Source organism: Ambystoma mexicanum, chromosome 11, assembly GCF_040938575.1.
Source record: "Ambystoma mexicanum isolate Mex_15411 chromosome 11, UKY_AmexF1_1, whole genome shotgun sequence".
Taxonomy (NCBI): domain Eukaryota; kingdom Metazoa; phylum Chordata; class Amphibia; order Caudata; family Ambystomatidae; genus Ambystoma; species Ambystoma mexicanum.
Window position 1 is genome coordinate 1,017,704,716 of NC_090934.1, and position 20,588 is coordinate 1,017,725,303.

The 20,588-nt window shown below is 45.3% G+C and overlaps 1 protein-coding gene across 1 annotated transcript in view; it reads right to left on the minus strand.

The window, feature by feature from the left end:
- Window positions 1-20,588, minus strand: part of CORO2B (coronin 2B) — a 425,059-nt gene that overhangs the window by 32,566 nt on the left and 371,905 nt on the right. Inside the window, exons 4-6 of the mRNA XM_069624239.1 lie at window positions 5,079-5,228; window positions 3,562-3,726; window positions 3,237-3,353 (exon numbers count right to left, since the gene is read on the minus strand). Of these exons, the coding sequence (XP_069480340.1) occupies window positions 3,237-3,353; window positions 3,562-3,726; window positions 5,079-5,228 (432 nt within the window). The remainder of the gene's footprint in view (window positions 1-3,236; window positions 3,354-3,561; window positions 3,727-5,078; window positions 5,229-20,588) is intronic.

A 20,588-nucleotide genomic window follows, 5' to 3' on the forward strand; every position in this document is an offset into this window, starting at 1 on the left:
TGCTGTGGTACTCTTGTTCAGAGGAGAATTGCCTAGCATTTCGGTGCTGGACTGCCCCTGGGCAGGACAAAGACTGATATGTGGGGATATTTCTTCTCTGTGAAAAGAAAAGTGAGCTAAAGACTTGGTTGAGACTCTCCCAGGGGCCATCCACCCAAGAACAAGTCAATGGGCTGTGTTCATGCTGGTAGTGAGATTCCCAGACCTCCCCCCCTGTTTAACATATCAGTTTCAAGTTTGAGCAGTCACTCATTCTGCAGGTCAATGTCAAAAAAAGTGTGTTCTTTAACTTTAAAGGATCCGCCCCCTGCTGCTGCTTCCCCATCAGATGAGCCTGGTCCTTGCAGTGCTCTTCTCCCGCAATGATTACTGCAACAGCTTTGGTCACGGCCTTGCAGACAAAATAATGACCAACCTCCAAATTGTACAAAATTATGCAGCTCGCCCAGTCCCAGTCTAAAAAGTGCACATCGAATTATCCCCACACTTAAGTTCCTCTATTGAATGTTGAGAAAGCAGAAAGTTGACCTCAAAACCCTCTGCCTTGTGCATGGACACGGGCCGCAAGGTGATACTATTACTTATGTATCAACCAACCTTTTGCTTTGCATCATCCTTCTTAAACAGACCCATGTATATGACCCTTGCTCTAGGGCCATATACCTGTTTTTTGGAGGATCCATAAATTCAAGACTGACTTCTGTACCTTTATCCCTCTGTCCAACATCTGTTCATGAGAAGGTCCTCTGAAGCAGTCAACAGGCTGTGCCAGCTCTACACAAACACAGATACATTACATTGTTTTAAAACAAATGCTGAAAAGCTTCCAGCAACCCCCAGTCCAATGCAAATATCAGAGGTATTCACTACGAAATCAGAAAGTTACTACTGACTGGACACTACCAGAGGCATTCAAATCCATGGAGGAAGCAGTGACGAGTTGGTTTACACTACCAGAGGCATTCAAATCCATGGAGGAAGCAGTGACGAGCTGGTTTACACTAGCAGAGGCATTCGAATCCATGGAGGAAGCAGTGACGAGTTGGTTTACACTAGCAGAGGCATTCGAATCCATGGAAGAAGCAGCGATGGGTTTGTTTACATTACCAGAGGCATTCAAATCCATGGAAGAAGCAGCGATGGGTTTGTTTACATTACCAGAGGCATTCAAATCCATGGAGGAAGCAGCAATGAGTTTGTTTACTTTGACTGGACTCCTCAGGCTGATGTCTATCCTATTTAATGAATTTAGGCTTACAGAACAGAACGTGTAAAATATGAGCGTGCTGCAACTCGTCAAGTCGAGTGATGGCAAAGGCCAGCCAGTCAATATACTTTGAAAAGGAGTTGCAGTGTGATGAATGAAATTTTGCGAAGAACTCGCACATCCTTTCAATCACGATCAATGGAACCATATATAATGTGACCAAAATAGAAATCGGATGTGTGGTGAGCTACCAATTGTGGATCAAGCTCCTAAACTGGGATGTACCCAAAATGTTGGTTCAGCTCTTGGCGCTGCTTCACGCAGGCACTTCTCTGAGGGTGCACCTTACAGGCAAAGGTTCTTTGTCCTCTTGTATCCGGACTTGAGTGGGTTTGAAGCAGGGCTGTACTGTTGACCCTGCCCTCTTCAATCTATATGTGCGCGATGTGGAATATTCGTGGAGGGGTGAGATAATGACATCGGCTAGATTAAGCAGTCTCAGACTTGATTGGTTAGCCCTTGCAGATGATTTTATCCTCTACGATCAAAGACACCCATGGGCCTCCAACATAAATTAATCTTATTTGCTCAGTATTGTACCTCCAACAATGAGTCCCCTAATGGGGGTAAATCCAAAATAGTCATATTTTCCAAGGAACGAAAGATAATCAAACACTGTTCATGGAATCTAAGCGGGGAGAGACCGGAACATGTGGACTCGCTTAGGTATTTGGGTTACAACCTGAGCAATCGGTCCTCGGGTGTTATCTGGAAGGAAGGCTCTCCCCCCAGACCTGCCAAATGAAAGGTCTCTACAGAAAGGTGTGCACATTTTCAGTTTTGCCAATTCAGCATTTTTACCTGGCTAAGGTTGAACCTGTGTCACTGTATGGACTAGACTTCTGCCTTCTAGACATGGGTGATTACCTCAGTGTTGTGCAAGGTAAACTGTGGAAACAGGTCCTGGGTCTTTCTAATGCCATTCCTAATTGCATTATTAGGCATGAACTTTGCTTCACCTCGCTCAATGCCCGCTATACTTGGCGTATGCTAGTTACCTATTCTAAGATCCTCTACCCACTGCCCAATAGCCTCTACATGGATCTAGTCAGTATCACTAAAGAAGCCACAGCCCCTTCCGTCAATTCCTTTATTAAAAGAATGCAGGACATTCAAATTCATATTGCTGGAATGGAAGAGGAACAAGTTAATCGACCTGGTTATGTAAAGGCTAAATTGTATAAATTAGACTGGGTGGAAACAGTGGATTCAATTTATTTGTATGCTACATATCCCGAATATGCCAAATTTGTACACAAAAAAGAATGTATTGCCAGGTATTTGCAGAGGTTACCATGCAACAGAGTTTGTGAGGTCTATCTACGCTTTCGCCTCAACAAGTTCCACTCCAAAGAACATATCATCCATTGGAAAGGTCAACAGTCTCTATTTGATAACATCCACTGTGAGTTCTGTTATAGTACGAATGATCAGGAAACCCTTAAACTTTGGGGCAATGCCCGTCCTTACTTTCGGGAAAATAAAGAAAGATGTTTTAAACAAAATGCTCAGAGGGAATAGGATTTCTCTATTGATTTGGTCTTGGTTAATGTGGGGCCATAATGTATTGCTTATTTTATCTCTATCAATTTTTATTATGCGTTTCTGTTCTTATAGTGAGAATTGCCTTTGTTCACACAGTGTGAATTGTTTATTTTCTGTTTTTTTTTATTTCTGGATATGTGCTTCTTTTTGTGTAAGGTTGCTTTGGTAACCACTATCACTAAAACAAAAAAATTAAAAAACGATTTAATATAGACCATTTCACCAGTGAGTTAGAAGAAGAGAGAAATAAAACAAAAAAAAAATAAAGAGTTCCATGAGACAAACACCTCCATACTGCCAAGCCCTCCCTTGACCTTTTCAGCTGCCCCTTACCACCAAAACAACACTTTGATATATTCTGCCATAGTGTAAAGCAGTACGAGGCTAATGTAGAGGGATGTTCTCCGTGGGGCCTTCACCTCACCTGATCCCACAGTGCAATCTGCCTGGTGTTCCATCTGGAGACACCAGTCGTCAGTAGACGCTTCATGTCACCCAGGAAGACGACACGGTTGACTTTATGGTTCTTGCAGTTGGCTTCCTATGGGGAGAGAGAGAGCTCAATTATAGACTGCACACGAGCACCGTGATTACCTGAATCACAGTGAGGCCACAAGCTACCAGGAAGTGGAGATCGTTCACTGGGGCAGAGTGAATGGTACAATGCGGCCACATGTGAGTGGCGTGTGGAGGCTCCATCTTACCCAGCGCCCTGTTGTAGGTTCCCTGTAAGGGCCTCATTTGCTCACCTGCAACACTTTCCCCGTGCGTGGTTCGCAGACCCGCAGCTTCTTGTCCTTGCACGTGGTGGTGAGCAGGCTTCCGTCTGTGTTGAAGGACATGCAGAGAATGACATCCGTGTGGCAGTCAATCATTTTCACCGGATCGCCCTTCTCTAGGTTCCAGATGAGGATCTAAGGAAAGGAGGTTCAAGTTAGCAAGCAAAAGCGTGCAGCCACCAATCATCAGCCAGCAGTCAAAAGTAGTTTACTCAACGCACCCTTAGCTACCAATTAAGTGTCCGTTTCTTGCATCAAACTAGTCTGTAACCCCAAGCTTGCCATCAGGCTTAGTTTATACCACTTTACAACCCCCGGGTTCCGCTGTTGTAGCAGTATCAGATTGCATCAATTTCAGGGTACAACCCTGGCCTGCCTTATACCTCAAGTTAACCTTTTAGCTAGTTTATAACGACCAGTTCCTAATCTGCTATATTGTGGACTCCTTCGCTTGTTCAAAGCTTGTAGAATTCAGTAGTAGCTTCCAAGACATGTTCCCGTGGAGGTCAACACGCATCCTGCGTTCACTCAGAGCCCGGATTTAGCATCCGCGTCTTTGGTTGTCACATTTACATCAAGTTTGTCTTGGAATCCTCTTAATCGGGTCCAACAAAAGAAGCCCCAGGTAGATGGCCAAGTCTTATGGGGTTTGGATTGCACCTATTAAGGCTGTAGATTGATTCTGCAATTAATGGCTACAACGATGGTCCATAATGAATGCCTTTCAGCCACGGCCAATGTGGTGGACGCATCATGTTGGCTCCTTGGAAGGCCAGCGGGAGCAAACCAATTATAGCGATACGCCAATGAAAGCCCAATTTTCTTCAGATTTTGCAAGTGATATTAGACTACATTCTAAATGGTTGGTCATTGGCATTGCAAGGGTTAATGATCATGAGATGTTTAAAAGACTATGGGCAAGCCCGCCCACGTCGACTGTCTTCGGAAGGTGAATAAGCAAAAACGATCACCGTAGAGAGAGAAGAGATGGGAAGAAAGGGTCACGTCACATTTGAATACTTTCATGATGCGTTACTCCTAAAAGTACCCCATTGCTGGTAACCTCTTTGAGAATGGTTTTCTTATACGAGCCATGTGTGGGTTAAAGTTTAACTCTTGCAGACTGGTGGGGGCGTGCAAGGAATTCTTTATAATACATATATGTGCCGGGAGGATAACTCAGGGGCAACGAGTTTGTCTTGGAAACAAGAAAACGCAGAGGAAAACACAAGTTTGAATCCCGGTCCCGCGCTTAGAGGCTGGACTCCGGTATTAAGAGCGACATAAAAGATGAATTCATTAAAATAGTATGAAACTGTTCAGACTAACCTATTGAAAGATGGTGCATGTTAAAGGAAGTGTGAATTAAATATAAGAAAACAAAGAATTGCAAAAGAGTCATTCCATAAATTATCGGTGGTGTGCTCACCTTGCACACCAGGTCTTACCCAGAGGAACACACACTCCGAGTGGCCCCTGCCGCTCACCTTATAATCGTAGCCTGCGCTAAAGAGGATGTTGTTGGCTGTTGGGTGCCACTCGATCAGGCCCACCCTTCGGCTGTGCCCATACAGCTCCAGGAGGGCGTCACTCATGTGCCGCTGCAGCCCGCCATCCGGAATCTCCCAAATCCTCACCTGAACAGGAAGAGATGGAAGAACATTCCCATTGGAAGCACCAAGCAAAGGCACAAGATCTTCTGTACGCGACAGGCTCCGCCCATCAGTGGAGCAGTACAATAAAAAACGGACAAACCATAGAAATGCAGATCTGTCCGAGGATCTGCAAACCTCGAGGAGATCACAGAGCCTTTTATTCACCAGGAACTCGAACAGCCATACAGGTGCCACATTCACACCAGGCTTTCAGGAAAACCACAACATACGTACGTACACACGCGCACACAACTCCAGCGCTTAATGCAAAAAACAAATAAGTGCAACCGCTGAAATATTTTCTAGCACGCCTGTGCCACGTCGGGGTAGCAGGTCGCCTGCAAACTTCTGCCAACACCCACTGTGTCAACATATATTTGGGTTACGGCTGTAACTCCCGCCAGCTCACTGGGGGTGATGGGTGCATTACCCATGGCAGATGTGCACTTTACAAATACCAATCAACATAACATCAATTAGCATAACATACTGGTTTGGTCATGAAATGAGACCCCAAATGTTTCTTTAAACACATCATTCTCGTTGTCGTTGGTTTCTTCTGATCCTACAGGCGCACGTGGAACATGTTGACGGTCTATCCACAGAAAATATACCGCAAGTGCTCCCCCCCCCCCCAGAGTGATGGACACAGAGAAAAAACATTAGTGACCTGATGAACTTGCCAGTCACAAATCTCATCAAGATCTTCTGCTCTAGGTCAGCACTCCATCTATGCCCTCTAGCTCAGCCGCCACCCTTTCCCTTGCCTTGCCCCTGTGGTGGTGTGGGTGGCTGGTGGGGGCGGAGTGTCCGGGTGCCCTCTATGCCCTGGGTATCCGTCTGCTTCCCTAATGGCACTGAGAACTGTGCAGGAGCAATCCCAGTCCCACGGCAGTATGGGCCTCATTCCGAGTATGCAGGTAATCATGGTGCTATTAGCGCCATGACTACATCCAATACCGGTACAGAGTCCGCCCTCGTTTAATGTCGACTTACCGTCTATTCCGACCTTTGCGGGACAGGTAAGTCCCCATTGAAAAAGCCATTCCCCATTCCGATTTGAGCCCCCATAGGGCTCAATGGGAAGGGGAAAGGCGCTAATAACGGTACCGCAAACTGCGGTACCGTTATTAGCTCTAAAGTCCCTTAACGGGTCCCGTTAAGGAAGGGACCGGCTAAGGGAACTCGGAATAGGGCGCAAAGGGATTACCGGCACTGGAGTCCTTACCGGTGCCCGGTATCCCTTTGCGCCCAACTCGTAATGAGGCCCTATGTGTTTAAGATTCAGGGAGTCAGTGGCCTTCACGTGCCTGCATATCGCTGCACTGCTGGCGGCCTACAAGAAAAAGAATCCGTGCCCAGCTGCACAAGGCCGGTGATAGCAGTGTACAGAAAATAGTAGTGGAACTGGGGTCTCAGCAAGGGAGAGAGTAGGGGGAAGCATAGTGCAACATGTGACAAGTGTTGCAGCCGGGGCATTACAATAGTCTAAGTGACTAGTAACTAAGGATCCTATTACAACTTTACACTTGCACAGGCATGAATGGACAAATATTGTATATAAAATAGTGAATATGGCCATAAAAAGTAGAGGAATAGTATAGAGAAAAAAATAAAAAGTAGTGGACCAGCACTCCCGATTGTTCCCCCTCACTTCGATCACTGCACAAGGCCCTGATTGTGTTGGCGGAAGGACCCCACCTGCAGGGGATAGCAGCACCAGAGCTGTGCGTGCCACACTCCACCCATACCACCAGACCACTTAAGATTCCCAATTCTTTGCAAGAGTAGGTTATCAGGTCTTGTTTTGTAATTTTATTGTGGGACTTTTATTCTAGAATTTAAAATTGGAAAATCAAAACTGCCAATACAAGAATGCAAAGAATAAAATAAGGACTGGATGACCTTCTCAACCATTAAGTGGGCAGACTAGAGCGCTCTGTGCCACTAACTGAACTAGTTGGCTGCTCTCGACACCACAGCTGCCCACACTACTGAGGCAGTGCAGCTTATTACAATTCCATGCAGGCTGACTGAAGCAGTGTGCGGGTATGGCCAGCATGAGCACCCAACACTTTCACATTCTGTCTCACTGTTAACTCATGAACATTGATTACTAAAAAGTGCATCACAAACATAGCTCATCAGGTTCATGTTTAACCACCAGCAGACGCGGGATGCAGAGGCAGGTGAGTTCTGCACAGTGGTCTTGCTTATTACTCAAGCACGACTGAATGAGAGATAAAATAATAAAGTTGCCAAAACACTACATTATCAAACTGAGTGAGAGATGGTAAGTGTCGGTGTTCAGAAATATGTGCCGGGCTCAGCCTTGGCAATCACCCCCCCCCCACAAATTAAGAACGGTGCAACTCGTTTAGAACCAGCATTGATAAAATGAAAAGGTCTAGCTTTGTTACAGTGGTTGCCTACACAGCCAACACTTGCCTCCACACATGCAAACATCTGCCTATTCTTTTACATGTGTAGCCACTCCCTCTGCATGCAAAGTATTGCCATCATCTGCCAAGGTACTTGCAGGACAGGAGGGATTTGCTTATTTGTCATTTGTACCAGGCCATGTGCAAACACATCACACACATTGTTGAAGTAGACAGGAGGGAAGGACAAGATATTAGCAAAGGTGTCAGTGGTTAAAGAAGGAAAGAAAAGTACCAGGGAGATTTTCCACAACTCTCCGGTGAGGGATGTGAAACCATTAAACCAATCGTCAAACAGGGTTCCGACCAAAGGAAAGACCAGACCGCTCTACAGTAGTATCTGTGGCAGAGCAATCCGAGAGGAAGGCTAGTAATGAAGTGCAGTCAATTTCACAATTACCCCCAAGAACACATTACATTGGTCTACTCAAAAATATACACTTTATTGTAAAATCACAAATAGAATCTCTATTGGGCAAAACAAGTACTTTGGGTTAAATAGAATACGTAGTAGGTATGTATAAAAGCATTGATGGTCAGGCGAGCCCCAACCTACTCCTACACTACATGCGTTATTCACTGCCTCGTGATGGGCAAAATACAAGGCTAAGGGGTGGGAAGAAAGGGGAACGTTGGGCAATAAGAACACACAGTCATGGCCAGGAGCCAATATAACCGTACAGAATGGGTTATTCTTACACCTTTACTACACAGTAGCAAACATGATATAAATGCATACCATCAGGGTCAGACTGGGACAACCAAGCAGCCCAGGCATCAAAAAGAAAGGGTCCCACTACCCAAATAAAAAAAGAAATTGGCCACGCTTGTAAACTGCGATTGCAACTTTTCTTTAATAGCATACCGTCTAAAATAAATCCTCTCTAGGGACTAGCAATTTTGGAATGGAAGGCGCAGTGAGATGATTTGCGCATGATCACACACTTTGATTATATGTTGAAACCTGATTGTGAGCCCCTTCTCAATGTACACACTTGACCACACTGTTCTGTAGCTTAATTTGCAGGGCAAGATGGAAGCACTTGTGAATATGTAGGTTTGAAGATCTGAAATTAACATCTCTTTTATAGTATTGACTTGCACTGTAGACACACATTATGATAAACCAAGGATACATCAACCTAACTATATATATACATGTATGTTTTGTTTAAAAAAAACGTAGAGATGCAAGTTACTCAAAAGGAGGATGATTGAAGCTTTGTTTTTCTGTTATAAGTGGAAGAGAAGTAGTATCAAAACACATAGCGATATGAGACTAAGGTCCTAGTTACGAATTTGAAGGTACTGAGAAAAACAGCAATAGGATGACCTCCTTTTTTCAGAAAGCCTGATTATGGGTTGCAAACCATAATGAGATAATATCTCTTTGCATGTGCTGGAGGTATTGCCTTCACAAAAATGGAGCGATTATTTTCTGAGGTCTTTCCTTTGGAGGCAACTCCTCCGTGCTCCTGTGAAGTCATGTGGGACTGCGGAACGGGCCTCAACCAAACCTCGAAATCAGGTGGAGATTCACCAGTTACTACTTGTGGTAATTTAATTCTGTTTGGAGGAATGCAAAATTCCTCAAATACTTCCAAACTATGAATGTGGTCCCATATCTGGTCTTGCTTTTACAACTGTACTTACAAGAATCAAAAGACAAACAAAACTGTGATGAAGCCACATTATTTGATAGGTATGCAGCTGTATAAAACAAACTGAACAGTGCAGCTTCGTGAGGGAGCTTGAGGGCAGTGAATGTCTTGGTTTACCTCGTGATTGCATTCAGCAAGCAATCGTATGGTTGACAACCACATAAAAACATGACATTTAAGAAATCTTAAAAGCAGCAGAAGTATTATTCACTGTGTGTGGTACAAAACAAATCAATCAAGCACCTAAAGAGGACCCAGCATGCATTGTCCTCTATACAAGAAAAACCACAACTACCAATAAGCATTTTGTGGGCACTATACAAGAAAATGTAATCTTCTAAATGTGATTTGGTGTGCCATGCACAAAAAACCTCTCAAGCTCTTAGGTGATTGGGTGTGCATTGAACTATACAAGAACATCACTTCAAACCACTGACGATTCACAGTGCTTATACCACAAATCTCACTAGGTCCTGTCGGTGGTCGGTGTGAGGTACAAAGGAAAACATACAAAAAACCTGGATTGTGCGCACACCGTTCACTGTAGAAAAAAACTCTTCCTAGACGTAGTCCGCAAAATAAAATTAAGCACCTAAAGATGATGGCTATTTATACAGCCGGTCCGATAGCACAGCGAGTAGAGTGCTCGCTTTGACATCTGTGCAGAGCCGGCTGACGTAGGTTCAAATCCCAGCAGGGCCAAACTCAGCCTTTCATCCTTCTAAGGTCGATAAATGGGCACCTCACACCACACCGTGGGTAAGATACCGGAGGTTTCGTAGCGCTATATAAATGCTAAACTATTATTACAATACAAGTAGCCTCATCAACACTTACATTAGGCCTCAAAGATGACTTGTGGTCCTAAAACCCGAGAATCAAGTCCCAACACAGAATCTTCAAAGGTCCACCCAGAAATTTTTTAGTTTTTGCACTTAAAAGATGAAGTATAACCTTGGCATCTAGATTCCTGAGGGAGTAAATTCCCAACCAGAAATGTACAGAAGTTTCCACGTCCAGCTGCAGCAATCAGCAAGCCTGCCCTACTGACGTACTCCCATGAAATGACCTGCACGGAGCTCCATTTTCATGGGATTTCATTCAATTAGGCCAGAATAATGGCTCATTAACCACCTGCGTCATTGATCTTCCCCATGCTGTGTTGACCACCCATCCCTTATGATTGGTCAAAGTCCTGTCTCCTTGCTTGGACGTGCCTTTTTACAACAGTGGTTTATCTACTGCTAATTATATCACCTTTGAGTAATTATTTGAAAGCTTTGGGCCTGGTGTTTTCTTTTTTTAGTTAACCGGATTGCAATTGCCTTTCTTTCACCAACATATTGTTCTTCAACTATGTTCAGAAGAGTTACTTTATTCTCATCCTGTTATTAAGCCATAAACAAGGATGCCTTTGAGGACATGTACCCTTCTTTGTGCAAAACAAGACAGCTGTGGCCCTCTGACCGTGCTTAAAGCGATGGCAATACTTTGACCGAAGTCTGCCCTCCATCTTTTCCTCAGAATGCTTTGTGAGGGTGCGTGAAGCAGCTGCTAGCTAGTGCGAGGGCTCACAAAAACAAGAAGCACAAATAAAAAGCACACTTTTTGGAACTTGACCAACATCAAAAAAGTTATCCAGCACTTCTAGCACCCATACATACATTCCTTTCGCAAGGCAAAGCAGAGCATTTCCTAAATAAAGGCAACGGGGTGCCTGCTGCATGCTTTTAATGCTCGTCTGCGTGAGTACCTACAGATCTTCACAAGGGACCAGCACAGAGGCGAATGCGTTTACAGGAACATGCATCTCAGCTGGAGCTCGCGGTGCGTTTGTTTCACCCCTTCAGTGGGATACCTAACAGGTACACGAATGTGACGCTGCATAGAAGGCAAACTATCCTTCAAGATGTCTTGGAACCAAAGGGCCCCCCACTAGGAGAAACTATTCCAGTGAGGTGTTGTATCTCAGTAATTACCCAGCCACTGAGGAGTTATACATGCCAATCCCGGCGTCTACTATCGACCAGCTTCCATGATCTCATATATGTATATGGCGCCGGAGCCCACAGGCGTCAGGGCACAGATCTATTTATTTTCCTGTGCCTCCCTGCGTCCCCAGTCTGGTCATGCATTGAGTAATAGGTTAATCCCCATTGTCTCGGGAGGATAGCTCAAGGGGCAACGTGCTCACCTTGGAAGTAAAATGACATGGAGCAACACAGGTTCTATCCCTGCGTCCGTGCTTAGAAACCTCTCGATATTAAGCGCATTATAAATAACCCATCATATCATATCATAAATCGCTGCATAAAAAGGCCATGTGTGTATGCACTAAACAGAGCCACGTACACAAGGAACGTTGGGCTCGCACTTCCTTCCAATTCGGAAGGTGGGGTGGTACCCTGAATCCTACATCAACATGACCCGTTTTCCTACATTCCAGGGTAGTGAGTGTGACCTATAACCTTCACCAGCCCCCACCCGTACCCCCAGTGACAACACTGATCAGAATCATGTTCCAGGTTCTGCTTCTGAATTATGCCAGCCTTGGGGACCACCGAGCCCACTGCACATATACACCCCTGCCCGTAAATTACCGATGCTGCTGTGCCCCTCAAAATAAGTTGAGGCGCTGAGCTAAATCTGTTCTTAGACCAGCGTTTCTAGCAATATTATATATACGGCAATCCAGGCAGGACACAATGACAGGAAAGCACTCCTTCGCCCATCTGACTTGAGGGACTCTACTGGGAGACCAGGTTCATAGGTGAAAGCGTTCGGCGGTTTGCTGAGCGAATTCAGAGTTCTCAAGGGCCTCCTCTTCGGAGACGACTTCATGCCACGCAACAGCCCAGGTGGAGGGCTGCTCCTCTGACACTACGTCTACCGACGCACCAGGAAAGAAAATATAAGAATGACATCATAGCGTCCTCACCTCGTCAGTCACATGCACAACAATGAGCTGGTAAAGTGCCTGTATGCATCATTCTTTTTATCCATGTGTAGACTCTGAATGCAAGTTAGCTATTTTGCACTTGCATTATTTTAGTGAAAGGTGGAGCATGCATTCAGCATAATAAAAAACGGCCCACACACTGGCCAGGAAAACCGTCCCATAATTAACATTTACCGGGCATTGGCCGAATGCCCATTGGGCCAATCCCACCCGGCACACCATACACTAAATATAGCACGTAGGGGGAGAGAAAGGGGTTAATACTTTAGAACACAAGCCCAGGATACAATTAGACTGATCGTAACAGAACCATATGGTCACATAATACTCCTAGAAATACAAAGATACAAAACCAACCACAAGCATAACAGACTGGACTGTAAAATAATTCTTTGAAAATGCATTAGAAATCAGTGGTAATTGCTAAAATTCTGGTCTTTGGCCTAAAACTCCCTGGACCCATTGGGGGTCTCAGGAAGAAGTCCAGTCAAAAGGTAAGTACCGGTTTAGTCACTTCCAAAGAGTTTTAGACACATTCAAAATGTTCCATGTAGGAATCAAAGGGACACAATCTGTAGGTATAACCGATTAGGGGAAATGTTCTCCTTAATATATGTGGATAGCGCAGCATCCTACCTCAGACCCAGGAGACATCAGGCGAGACCCTAGAGAGCAGTCCCCGCCCCAGGTTCAACCCAAGGAGCCCAGGCGGAAAAGTAAGCAGAGCAGGATTTGTGCCAATGCAAGTATATTGGCACAGCACAGTTGAAGAGGGCCTGCAGAAACCGTCAACCACGGACCACTGGGATCCCCAAGTGCAAGTATTTTGAATGACCCACCAACCCAGGACCCAGAGGTAGATACTCATGGCCGCATATACTCAAGAAGGGCAAAAGAACCTTGTGAGTACAAGATCATCTTTTTACAGGAGCCGGTCACCCAGGGATTTTAACTACAGCCAATGACGACCTAGACAGCCCAACGGAAGAACAACCGCCTTCCTTGGAGCAGGACGCACCACCCAGGAGTGCCAACAATGGTGAAGATAGCTCCAGGAAGACAGAGCACGTTGACCAGGTGGTTCCTGGTAGCTCGATGAGAGAAGGGTGTATCCAACCAGCAGAACATGGACCTACAAAGGAGACGGCAATGGAGGTACCCCCGGATGACGCAGACAAACAGCAGAGGTGGGTGGTAGTGGTGTCCCATGGCTCTTCCAGATGACATCAGTTTCCTAGACCGAGGCCCGCAACCATGGTGGTAAAACCTGAAGACAGTGGTAAAACTGCTCAGAGATGGTCCAAGCATGGGCATCCCAGCCCACCTGGTATGGAGAACCAGGGGGAGGACAGGGACATCCAAATAAGGAAGTCCAGTAGCTAAAAGGAAGGGCTCAGGAGACTATTACAATTGCAGCAGCTGCATGGCACAATCCTCCAGCAGTTCAGTAAATCGGCAGAATTCCAAAAGTAAACCAACAGCAAGAGGCAGAGTTATGGCCTCCCATAGCTATACCCATACACTCATGGGGTGGGCTATGCCAACTCTGCAATCACACAATCAGACGTACTCAAATGAAGGTTTTGGTAGCCAGCCAATCAGGCTGGCCCTAAACATTGCCCAAAATTCATGTCCACTCACACGGTATGTGTTTTGTCCAGTCTTCGGCTAGTGACTGGTTTAAACCATAGGAGTGAGTGCAGGGCTGGACTCAGAGTGGCAATTCGGTCATGTTAGGCCCGCCTCATGATTTCCCCAGAGGAAAGACCCAAAATCAAAAAGCCCAAGAGCAGTACTTCAGAAATATTTCAGTACCTACGTGGTCACCAATAAGATACATTGGGTTACTAATGCGGTAAATCAGTTTGCACCCCTATTGAATCCAAAACGAAATTGCGGCTTCCAACAGCCTACATTCTAAAACCAATATAGAGGGATAATGTTAGATTAAAAAGCTACCATGGGACTATATACAAAAAAGGGTTACAGTGGCAGAGGGACTACAGTAGAGGCAGATCTCAAAAAGAGATCAGAGGTTCTAAAAACCAAAGGGGCAAAGGAGTAAACAGTTTAGTTGTCCAATAAAAGGGACATCAGAACCCCCAAAAATGTAATTCAGTTTTTACAGAAGGGATAAAATAGGCATATTCAAAGCTAGACTGGATAGCACTGCAGGGACGAAATAAAGTAGGCAATTGAGTGTTTAGTCATGAGGGCCTAACAAAAGGCTTTTAGATGCTTCTGGTCCCATTCATTGCTATAGCCCAATTCCATTGTCTATTGAAAGGCCTGCTTGAAATGTTCAGTTTTATAGCCTTAATAGCCTTAATTAACATGACAATGTTATTTTGTTGTTTTGACAATTACCTAATGAAGGGATCAAGGGACTGGTGGGCTGGGGTGTTGATCTTTGTGGCTTACAATCAGCCTTGATGTATTGTTCTGGACCAATTGTATTTGGTTAACAAACGTCTTTGATAGTCTTAATGTGCAGGGCATCGGAATACTCTCCGGGAGATGAAACCAAAGACTCTGATTATATCATTGGTCATGTTGGCCTATCTCGACCAGAAAAACAATTGAGCATCACTGGCCTTCATTTGGACATTTGGAAGGATTCAGTGATGGGTGCTAGAGGTCTCTCTGGTACGCCCCCCATTGTCCAAAAGTACTACAACCACACGACAGGTGTTGTCAACACATGCCCATGTAATTTCACCACATGCTAGGTTTTGCTAGCGCATACTCACATTCCCCACATCACATTTCAGCTATATTGCCATTGGTCAGATGTTTTACCCATAGGGCGATCTAAGCAGGTTCCATCCTGACACAAGCAGGGCTCTGTATGCTCCCAAGGCTTGGCTATTGCCAGCAGTGGTTGAGCAATGAAGGCCAAGCTACCTGAAGAGAAGATGTGAGGCGAATGCAATCCAGGTTAACAGAGTTAGCCCTTGAAATACGGGAATGTTTACACTAATACATAATCTTAAATAAATACATTCTTTCTTTTATAGGTGAGGACGGAGGTCCAAGTGTGGCCCTCTGGAATCCCACATGACTCGCAGCCCGAAGGCAGAGAAATGGCGAATGCACATCACTCCTAGGCCCCTCATCGCCATCGCAGATGTGAGAAACGTTACTCTCTCAGACAGCCATTCAAACCATACCCGACTGACGACATGGAGAAGGTAGAGGTGTCATCAATCGAACAGGTCGACTGACTAATTCGAGAAGTTAATGGCATCATCACCGACATCACGCCGTAGATGCACGTAGACATGAAGTACATAGGCGTAGATGCACGTAGACATGAAGTACATAGGTATCCATGCACGAAGCTACACAAACATACATTAGATTATTACAGGTAGACATGAAAACATGCTTATGGCTCATGCAGATACATGATGGACACACACATATATGAAACAGTAAGATGACAAAAATACATATACCTAGCTTGCACATGCTTAATTGCAACTAACATGGAAAGCCATAAGAACAAAGATGAAAGCTGTAAAAGCGCTAAAGTGAATGAGAAATGGGAGACAGACTTCGAATACATGGAGGGACTGACAGCCTGATTCATCTAAACACAGGCAGACAGAGCTTCCAGCACAGACACGGTGCACACCCTATCCAAGGCTCGAGCAGAGACAGAAGGTTTCCAGTTACCAAGACGATAAGGCACCTTCAAGAAATTCAGTTTACAATCCTCATAATTACTCGTAGAAGAGCTCAATTTTGTGCTCCCTACACACATGACCTGGAAGAGCAGGACAATGTCTATTCACTCAAGGTAGATGGAGGGAAGCTGTTCCCATCGAACCAGAGGTGTAAAGATACAAGTGCTGCTCAACAACTGAATGTACTCCAATCGCCTTGAAAAGCTACACCTAGCCTGGTAGCTGTCCAAGGTCCCAAGGCTTGGAGGACACGTTCTGTCCAATCTGTAGTTACCTTCCACGTTAAGACAGAAGTGACCAATAGCTTCTTTATGTTCCTGTAACTTTGTATTTGTTGTAGGCAGAGGTGGTCCTAGGAAGAGCCACCAGACATGGCGATCCAAAAATCAAACTAACCCCCACATATCATATATGTATTTTTTAGGGTAACATTCTGTGCTCTGTTCTCCGAGTGCCCTCCTCAGTCCCGGTGGAGGCATTACGTTGTGAGCTTGGTGTTCCCTCTATCCGCTCCCTGTGGCTTTTTCAACGTATAAAACTTTTCTTCGATATTTATAGGTCCGCCTCCAGTGTGAACAACTTTTTTCAGTTACCTCGCAAGATTTTATCGACAGACTGGTACCAATCAATTTTTAACCCAATTAAGAACTATGGCTATTAATCACTTCTAGAAGATTGATGTAGCGCTTGATGCATTAATTTTAATGCCTAATCTATGTAATGTTTGAAAGAAGAAAGTTAGTGATTTTGATTTTATATCTAACATTTCCTATTTAAACAAGGTAACCTATGAAATCTACAGCACTCCGAGCTTTGGATTAAATTGGCACACAACAATAGGATTTGCCGTCTTTGTGAAATGGAACTTGAAACTGCCAGACACTTATCTCATGCTCCCTCTTATTGACGGTTATATCAGAGGATATAGTGGGCTTGTTCAACAAAGCTAGCAGGTGCCCCTCTCTCGGAAAAACAAGGCATGATAACCTGTTCAGTGGTTGTTAACCACATTGAGAGTTCGCAGCCAACTGCTTTTTGCTCACTGTACCTTTCACAGATGGGAAATATCCATTTGCATATCAGTCTTTGTCCCGCCCACATGGGCAGTACAGCACTGAAATGCTATGGCAATTCCTCTCTGAACAAGAGTACCAACAACAACCCCATACATGTGTTTCAGCCTTGTTGGGCATCATCAGTGAGGTGAAGCTGAGCCTCTCTAAGCACAGTGAGCAGGGAGTCCACGTCTGGTTGCCCCCAGGTCATTAAGGGTGACCAACCCCAAGTTCCTTCAAAGAATTCAACAAAGGTAGCAGGCGCCCCTCTCTCGGAAAAACAAGGCAAGATAACCTGTTCAGTGGTTGTTAACCACATTGAGAGTTCGCAGCCAACTGCTTTTTGCTCACTGTACCTTTCACAGATATAGTGGGCTTGTTCCTGATATCAGATCTATTGAAGGTGAACAAGTATGGAGCTGAAACTACTGTATCCTCTGCAGCAGCATATTATGTGTGGAAAGAAGCTTTGCGTGCCATTTCTTCCCCTACTATTAATTCTTAATGCTTAAATTATATTTGATAATTTTATTGATCGGAGTCAGTAGCATAAGTCTAATTTATGCTAGCTTTTTTTTTAATGATTTTTATTGTTGGACGAATATTTGAATTTGATTCTGTAACTGATTAAAGGTGCAAAACGTTTGTATTAACTATATGCACCAAGTTATAAAAAAGAAATAAAAAAAATATGTATTTTCCCTAAATTGCCCAATCCGCACCCCCGATAGGTTTTGTGGGATGTAGCCTGTTTTTGTGACATCACCTCTGGTTAAAACAGGGTCACACGTTTGGAGGACGAGCGCTCTGGAAGCGATATGTTCTAGTGTGATCCCTGTCTTTTTTTTGTTGAATAATAAAGACAGTAAAATGTGCCCTATGGTTGAGTCTTTCGTTCTTGCCGCAGTATTTTGTTGGGACCCAAGTATCCTTTTGCTGGTAATCAGGGTGACTGCTAGAGATCCCCCGTCGCCCCTTAACATAGGTATGCATGTTTTCGTACAAGGAAAGGCAAGGTTTACTGTTGAAAGTCCCAAGTCTTACAAAGGCTCCTGTTAGCCTAAACATTTGTGCTAGCAGCAACTACATGGTGTGATGAATCCTACGGATTGCTCAACAACTCCCTGCCTAAAGTCTCCTGCCAGGTGGCCAGGGAAAATCAGACGCTTTCTGAGCTTGACCTTGGGTGTGTTGTTCTGCGGGAGGATCATCTGGGAGGAGAAAAGGGCCAGGGAAACGGGAGGAACCCATGGAATGAGACACTGTATTTGCCTTCCTCTAGGGAGGATAGCCCCACAATGCCAAAGTATGTAATGGCATGTTGCATAACCATCTTGCTATTCCACATGATCGACCTGATAATGGGGATGAAAACAATCACAAACTCCTAGGTCTTGGGAGGAATCAAAACCCTTCTAAAAGGAGGGGGACTTATAAAGCTAAAGACCTCTCTGATGTCCAAAGGTACAGTGAATGAAAGTCTATGAATAATACGTTAAAATAATTGGCTGTCCCTTGTCAATCAAGTTTGGTTACTAATTCTTATGAAATTCCTTTAAAGATTATTGTGAAGAAAACACTTGTACTTAAAAATGAAAATCAACAGGAGACCGCTACGGGGCACATAAGGCAATGACTGCCTGAAGTGCGGCTCCTCGCCCAGCGGAGATAACAAAGAGGATATAGTGATGATCCCGATCCGTAAATAAGGAAGGAAACGATTACCCAAACATTGGAGAAGCAGTCCTACATGGAGAAGCACCTCACACCCCGTGATACGGTGGAGAAGACCACCAGCAACAGCAAGACCCATCCCCCACTCTGTCCGAGTCATGTCAGCTGCGAAATAAAGAGCGCCAACTAGCTTGGGAGACCAGTATCAGCCAAGTGTCTGGCAGAGGCACTTCAGAGGGTGAAAGAACATAGCCCTGACTTGGCACTGGGTTCGCTGGGGCCCCAACAAAAGTGAGGTTACTCCTCCAAGCGTAACACAACCGATGGAGTAGAAGAATCTGGAGGGAGGCAAACTGCACGCATGAAGGTCTGCGCCCCGGGTAGGAGAGATGACAAATCGGCCTGTAATAGGGACGCAGAGCAGCAGGCCCCAGATGACAGGCGAGAGGAGCAGCGCATCGAGAAGAACCGGAAAGCCAAAGACCCGCAAGAGAAGTACAGCAGAGAGGGGTTGGGGCCACGGACCAGAGGCTCCAGTTCTCCCTGATCAAGGTAAGAGGTGCCCTCTTCCCCTCCCACTCCCCAGCGCAACGGGACAAAGAAAGGCGAGGAGGGAACGGGGAGGCGGCCACAACCAGAGAGCGCCCGATGTGGCATTGCCGCGACCTGGGAAAGGCAGTGCGGGGGAAATGAATCCCTGATGGGAAACCTGAGAGAGGCCACCTGAATTGAAAACGGGAAACAGGCGAGCGGCAGTGCATCAGTGAGAGAAGCGTATGTAGATGGGCTGCTCCCCGCCACCCCTCGGGAATGTAGGAAAACATAGGGCAGTGGGAGCGGCTCCCCCTGATCTGGACAATGCCACAGAAGTTCCACGAGCCGGGGTGGGGCAGATAGAGTGCTGCAAAACCTCTACAAAGTGCTTATAAAAAAAGACGACTACAAGTGATCCCAAAAGGGCTGACAAGAGATAATAAACAGCCTCCATGACACCCTCCTTGAGGGAAATACGAACTGAAAGCTGCCTCGCACCAACAGGAGAAGAGGCCCAATACGTCAAAGACAAAACCTCCTGCATTCCCTCAAGGGAGGTCGTACAGCAGCCAGCCAAGGCCTATTAACCACCCCAACATACACTGTGAAATCCATACAGAGGTTGAGGTCGGACAGCAGGCCAGAATCCACAAGGAGAACTCCACCTAGCACCCCCAAAAGGACAGTAGAACTGAAAAGTAGCAGAGGCTCATCCTGAAAACATTCTAGAGAGGCTACAGTAATACAGGAGCCAAGGGGCCAAGGGGCCCATAAAGCAGAGGCCCCCTCCAAAGAGTCTCCCAAAATGAGCAGTGCTTCCACGAAAGAGGACAGTGCGAACATCATGGCACAGATTAGGGCCCTAGGCTCCGACATCCAAACCTCCATATCAGAAATTAGAGGGAAAAGTGGAGAAAACTGAAGGCAAAGTAGAAACCCTGGAACACAACCAGATCAATGTGGACCTGGTAGAAATGAAACTAAATGCAAGAATGACAGATATTGAATTAAAGGAAGAAGAACTAACCCTCAAACTGGACGATCTGGAAAACGGAGAAAGAAGATTGAATATAAGAATAGAAGAAATAATTAATCTCTTATTCGAGGCAGAGGGAGGAAAAGAAGTACAAATCGAGAAAGCCCACAGGTGGGGAAGGGCATACGGAGGTGGACCCAGATCAATAGTTGTGAAATTCCTCAGATAAGGAAAGAATTGAAGTCCTGAAAGCAAAGCAAGCGCAGGACAGTGTTCAAGGGCTCCAAAATAAAGATTTTCCAGGATCTCTCAAACTTCACGTTGGAACGCAGGAGAGGGTGAGACCACTTAAC